This window comes from Sinocyclocheilus anshuiensis, unplaced genomic scaffold (assembly GCF_001515605.1).
Source record: "Sinocyclocheilus anshuiensis isolate Anshui unplaced genomic scaffold, SAMN03320099.WGS_v1.1 scaffold1658, whole genome shotgun sequence".
Classification (NCBI taxonomy): domain Eukaryota; kingdom Metazoa; phylum Chordata; class Actinopteri; order Cypriniformes; family Cyprinidae; genus Sinocyclocheilus; species Sinocyclocheilus anshuiensis.
Genome location: NW_015547302.1, coordinates 719596 through 725830, shown reverse-complemented (window position 1 = coordinate 725830; position 6235 = coordinate 719596). Strand labels below are relative to the sequence as shown.

The following is a 6235-nucleotide window of genomic DNA, read 5'->3' as shown; positions in this document are numbered from 1 at the left end:
GTTGAAAATCATTTGAAATTTGTGTCAATACATCATAAATAGAACGCAGCAGCAGTTTTCTGTCAGGGATTTGTAGACCATAGATATGTATATATATCTATGGTGTAGACAGCATCACTGATTATAATGAGTTCTATAGTATAGTGTATAGTACACGGTGTAACATTGGTTTGGCTTTGTTTCACAGAAATAATCGTTGCCTGGGTTGCGTACGTATGTGTGGGGCGGAGCTATCAAAATAGGGGGGGGACTAGGGCTGCACGATAAATCGCATGCGATATTTAACGCGCATCTTATCAGTAAAGCCGGTTCTGTAATCAGCGGTAAATCTCCATCACCTGCGGGCTTTCACATTGAGCAGCATTAACTACACAGAGCCGTTGTTCACTGACGAGCTGCGCAAAACCACGTTCATATTCGCGCGATTTTTTGCGCAGCTCGTAAAAGTCTTTGAAGGACTTAAGAGCACCATCACTAATGAGTTCTGATTCTTCGTTTCAAGATTCCTTTGCAGACATTCAATAGACACGGCCATATTGACGTGATGGTGGACACTCCAGCCATTCCTACATTAGCGGATGTGCTTTGGCTGGTGGAGGATGAAGGGGACAGCCACACTAAATTCAGGTAGTGACACATCAGAAGCGATATAAACACAATTGTCTGGTGTTTATTAATAGCTCACTATTATGTGCTTATTAATAGCTCTCTGACAGCGTCTGTATGAGTGCTAAATATACTTCTGAACAGAAATTACACCTGTTATGAGATTTCCGGTTGAATTCTGGTCTTCATCAAAGTGTGTATGTCATTTTTGTACGTTTTATGGAGAAAGTTCTGTGTCGTCACATCTTACCATGTTTATAACAGGAATGTCGTCCCGTTGAGGAAAGCTTTTGAGATTCCCTCATTGGGGTCTGAACATTCATTGTCCGTGTCCGTCCCGGCTCAGAGGGGAGGCAGGGCACTGGGACAGGGCACCCAGCCAGAGGCCCTGCAGAAGATCTCCGCTCTGGAAGAGGAACTGCAGAGACTACGCGCACAGATCGCTATGATAGTCTCAGCTCCAGCAGGTAACATATGCTATCAATTTCCGTAACTGACAGATTGATAGAAATTCTGCAAAAGCAAAGATCTCATGTAATGAGAAGGCTGGATTTTAGCCACAAACCCAAGTTCACAGAGATCAGATTGTATTTTTTAAGACACACACATGGTTGATTTCTTTTTAGAGTGCTTAAAGTTAGAAAGTCTGATGAACTTTAATTTTCTGGTTCTCAACCATTTTCACTCAAAGGCCCCTAGTTGTCAAACACAATATTAGATATTTAGGCTAAGATATTTCCGCAGTTTATTTTGAGAGGGGAGGCAGGGCACTGGGACAGGGCACCCAGCCAGAGGCCCTGCAGAAGATCTCCGCTCTGGAAGAGGAACTGCAGAGACTACGCGCACAGATCGCTATGATAGTCTCAGCTCCAGCAGGTAACATATGCTATCAATTTCCGTAACTGACAGATTGATAGAAATTCTGCAAAAGCAAAGATCTCATGTAATGAGAAGGCTGGATTTTAGCCACAAACCCAAGTTCACAGAGATCAGATTGTATTTTTTAAGACACACACATGGTTGATTTCTTTTTAGAGTGCTTAAAGTTAGAAAGTCTGATGAACTTTAATTTTCTGGTTCTCAACCATTTTCACTCAAAGGCCCCTAGTTGTCAAACACAATATTTGAAGGCTAAGATATTTCCGCAGTTTATTTTGTGATTCCAGAAGTTTCAAGAACTGTGCATTCACCAATAAAAACAACCGTTATTAAGGAGGAAAAAAGAAATGTGATCTCAGTTTACATCTTGGTTTAATGTGTTTTTCAAGTCAGATTTTATTATATTAATAGTATTTTATTAATTGATTATTTTTTACAAATGCATTAAAGATATTTTTTATTATTAATTTAATTAAAACAATTTCTTAATTTAAATACTTGGAGACTTTAAGTATACCACTGGTGTAGTGCTTGCAATTTTATGGTAATCACAAATTTATAACAAAATCCCTGATTATTTTTTCAGTCTGATCTTGATTTTGTGAATCTGACTGTGTCATTGAGGCATTACATAAAGGACATTATATTGAAGGATGGAGGTACATGTAAAAACTACATTTAATCCCAGAAAAATCTTACATCCCATGGCAGTAGCAAAGCATTTCTCATTTCATATGCAAATGTTATTTTAAGGGTCAGAGAGAGGGTATAAAATGGTCATTAAATCTAAATTGAATTTTTGCCTCAAATAATAATTGATAAGTGGAACACAGAGGAAAAATAAAATTATAAAAAAAGTTATATGAACCCTTTAATGCATCACTCTGATATCTTTTTATATGCATTTCTCATCTGTCTCTCAGGCCCTTCCGTTCTTCCAGCTGATCCTGGCACTCCATGCTCTACTCCTCTACCAGTTCCTGTCCTCACTTCCACTCCTGTCTGTCCTCCACCGCCACCTCCACCACCACTTCCTCCTCTGGCTATGGGCAGCTGTGTGGAGGTGTCTGTGTCAGATGTGATTCGACAAAGACAGTCAGCAAAAAGAGAAAAGCTTGCACAGTGTGGTCCATCTGCAGGTACAGTGGCTGCTGCCCTGCCTTCCATGTTAGAGGTGCTGAAAGACATGAATCAAGTCAAACTGCGTTCTGTGGAGAGGTATGGATCTAGCGTGATCAAACTTTAAGCACAGCTACATTTTTTGCTCAGTACTGAACGTGGGTTTGTATTCGTAGATCTCCAGGTGGAACTCCAGTAAGGAGACGGAGAAGTAAAGGTTTAGCATTTTCATCTGATCCAGCAGCTCTTATCGCTGAAGCACTGAAAAGGAAGTTTGCACACAAACAGCGGGACGATTCGTTTGGTAAAGAGAACTGCTCTGCTGAACCCTCACCTTTCAGCAGTCCAGACACTCCCAGGGTAAGTTACCTCCATTTCCTCTAAAATTACAGAAAAATCACCACACCAACATTTTTTACCATTAGTAGTGTTGCACAATGAATCTACAAAACCAAAAACACAGAGTCACTGTGTTCTTTTTTTTATTTATTTTTTTACACACGAACCGTTGTTTTCAGTGTCTCTGATTGCTTATTACATGCATTTGGGAACGCAAACCATCTTCCCAAGTTTGTAATGAGAAATGAAGACATTAAGAGGGCCATAAACATTAGTATTGTAATTTTACAGTTAACAATAAAATTATTGTATTTTTCTTAAATATTTTTTTTTTTTTTACAGTGGAATATTATAATATTTCTGATTTTGTTTAATATTTTTCTTTAGTAATAATAATTAATAATTAGAGAAAAACTACAGAAAAAGCTGATAAACAGTTTTCTCATCTCGTTTTTTTTTTTTTTTTTTTTTTTTAATAAGCAAATGTTTGATATTTATCTGTGTGTTGTTGTGCATGTACACACACTAGTTGCTGTTGCTTCTGAGTAGTAACTTCCTTAGATTATAGATAAGTAAATTTATTGCAGATTTCAGAGGTGGGATTGGGGTTTCTGATTGCCATTAAAAAAACATTGTACCCAACCTGGGAAATAGATGTTAAAGGGGTCATGAACTGTTTTTTTTATCATTTATTTTGTACTGTTGTCCGCGGTCCACTTATGACGTTCGCATGATTTTTACATTCAAAAACATCAAAATCAATAAGTAATAGGCTATTTTCTACCCTGGTTTTGAGCCCGGCTTGAGAAACGATTGGTTTTTATGGGCGTGCTGCATTGAAGACTTGGAAGTAAACGCCCACTGCTATGATTGGATAACAGTTTTGCATAGCAAACTAACTTTCCTTCATCGTTGGAGCCTACTGTGACTTGTGTTTTTTTTTTTTTTTTTTTTTTAATAAGCAAATGTTTGATATTTATCTGTGTGTTGTTGTGCATGTACACACACTAGTTGCTGTTGCTTCTGAGTAGTAACTTCCTTAGATTATAGATAAGTAAATTTATTGCAGATTTCAGAGGTGGGATTGGGGTTTCTGATTGCCATTAAAAAAACATTGTACCCAACCTGGGAAATAGATGTTAAAGGGGTCATGAACTGTTTTTTTTATCATTTATTTTGTACTGTTGTCCGCGGTCCACTTATGACGTTCGCATGATTTTTACATTCAAAAACATCAAAATCATCACATTACAATCAAGTAATAGGCTATTTTCAACCCTGGTTTTGAGTCCGGCTCGAGAAACGCTCGTTTTTTATGGACGTGCCGCATTGAATACTTGGAAGTAAACGCCCACTGCTATGATTGGATAACAGTTTTGCATAGCAAACTAACTTTCCTTCATCGTTGGAGCCTACTGTGACTTTGGTTAGACACAAACACATAATCAGGACGTATCAAGCGATCTCGAACAAAGCAATAGTGACACATAGTACAAATATTTTTTACTCCCAAAAGTGTGCTGCGCCATTCCTGTCGGATCTAATATAGACGGAACAGCATTGCTTTTTAATCTCAGTCTCTCTGCTAATCCAGCGTCGACCTGTGTCTTGTTTACAAAGGAATCCGCGGTGGAATGAAGCGAACAAACGCTCAATGTTTTACTCACGTGAGCAGAGACTTCATTAAAAATAAAGTTCAACCACCCACTCCTAATATTATGCAGTTACAGTGTTTTTCCACAACCAGGCACTGCACAATATTATGCTATCTTTAACAGCATGTTTATTGCTTGGTTGCTCGATCCGGTTTAGCTCCACTTATGTTATTTCCCTACTATGTCATGCGCGAATCAGACATACAGAATTACAAAATTAGGCGTTGATATTCTTCTGTGGAGGCGGTGTTTAACCTATCTATTACAGGCACATTCCAGGATCTAGCGTTCGCTGGGCCAGGTGTCAATAAAAGCTTTTATTTCAGTAACAAGGACGTTTTCAGTTCTGAAACTTACAGGATATTCTTTTAGTACGATCTCTTATATATCAAAAGCTCAAGTAAAAGTTGATTTCTTAATTCATGACCCCTTTAAACTAGCTGGAAGCAGGATTCAGGTTGGATTCTTGACATTTCAGAGTAGAGACCTGTGCAGGACGGATTTTTCAGTCCCGCTCCCGCAGGATTCTGTCACGCTCCCGCAGAAATATATGTTATCTTGTCCTGTTCCCCACCACAACAGTCATGTTTTGTCCCACTCCTGTCCGCAAAAACCCACATAAAAGTAGCCTATGTAGAATTTTTTTTTTCAATACCATCCATGAAATTTACATGAAATAGTAAGTTCCATGTCGCCTAGCCACAACATCCCAGCATAAACCCTCCCAATAAAATATTTGTTATTAAAGCATCAACATTTACAAACCACTGTTATTTTGTAACAGAAAAGCAAGCTTAGGTTGCTGCGTGCATGGTTTGGCCTGGCAGAATGCGAGCAAAGAGCGCCTTTATAATCACTAAAAAGCTGACATCTCAGTTCATTGCGATCTCATAAAGCTCTGTTATTACACAATGAATATATGCCCAATGAATCTTTTAATGGCTAATGTCTACAGTTTGTGTTATAATATGAGAATTTGTGAGCACGCAAATCTCAGCGCTGCTCAAGAACTCTGGCGTTTTGAGTGGTGAGTGAATTCTAACTTAAAGGGTTAGTTCACCCAAAAATGAAAATTAGCCTGTGTTTTACTCACCCTCAAAGCATCCTAGGTGTATATGACTTTCTTCTACGTCATCCGCCGGAACAGCTTCCGCGTATGACAGATACTAGAAGTTAGTGCTGTGTTCAAAATATCGATACGACGATGTATCGTCACAGAGATTTGACGATACGAGTATTGATACAGCTGGCCCTGTATCGATATTGTGGCACGTGTGCAGCAGTGGACCGCGCTTAATTTGTTTAAAATTTCACAACGTTTAAAATGGAGTAGAAACGTGCGAGGTTTCTAAAAAAGAATGAATAGAGCATATATAGGCTACAACCAGGTTTAATCTGGCCGCAGAGGAACACAACCGGGGTTGCCTGATATAAAGAGACGTAATCCCCAAAACAGAGCGTCACACTTGCGCAATACGGAAGTATCTGCTAAGTGTGTTACTTATCTTTGTCAACCTGGCAACCCTGTGCACACGCGCTCTCTCTCCACTGTGGATAAACGCGCTTGCTTTCTGAAAACACTGGTAAACTTGCAGTTTAGCGATCTCCACTTCAATAATCTATTCTCAGAAAAGTGT

The 6235-nt window shown here is 38.9% G+C and overlaps 1 protein-coding gene across 3 annotated transcripts in view; it reads left to right on the top strand.

Annotated features, from left to right (window-relative positions):
* The window catches only part of LOC107701742 (mitochondrial fission regulator 2-like), a 12692-nt gene that overhangs the window by 2214 nt on the left and 4243 nt on the right, over positions 1-6235 (top strand). For 2 of the 3 annotated variants that reach the window (XM_016503842.1, XM_016503844.1), the window contains exons 4-8: positions 503-627; positions 871-959; positions 1369-1482; positions 2409-2703; positions 2781-2964. In XM_016503842.1, coding sequence (XP_016359328.1) covers positions 503-627; positions 871-959; positions 1369-1482; positions 2409-2703; positions 2781-2964 — 807 coding nt within the window. Of the gene's footprint in view, positions 1-502; positions 628-870; positions 1074-1368; positions 1483-2408; positions 2704-2780; positions 2965-6235 lie in introns of all 3 variants that reach the window. The other variant, XM_016503845.1, reaches the window with a different exon arrangement.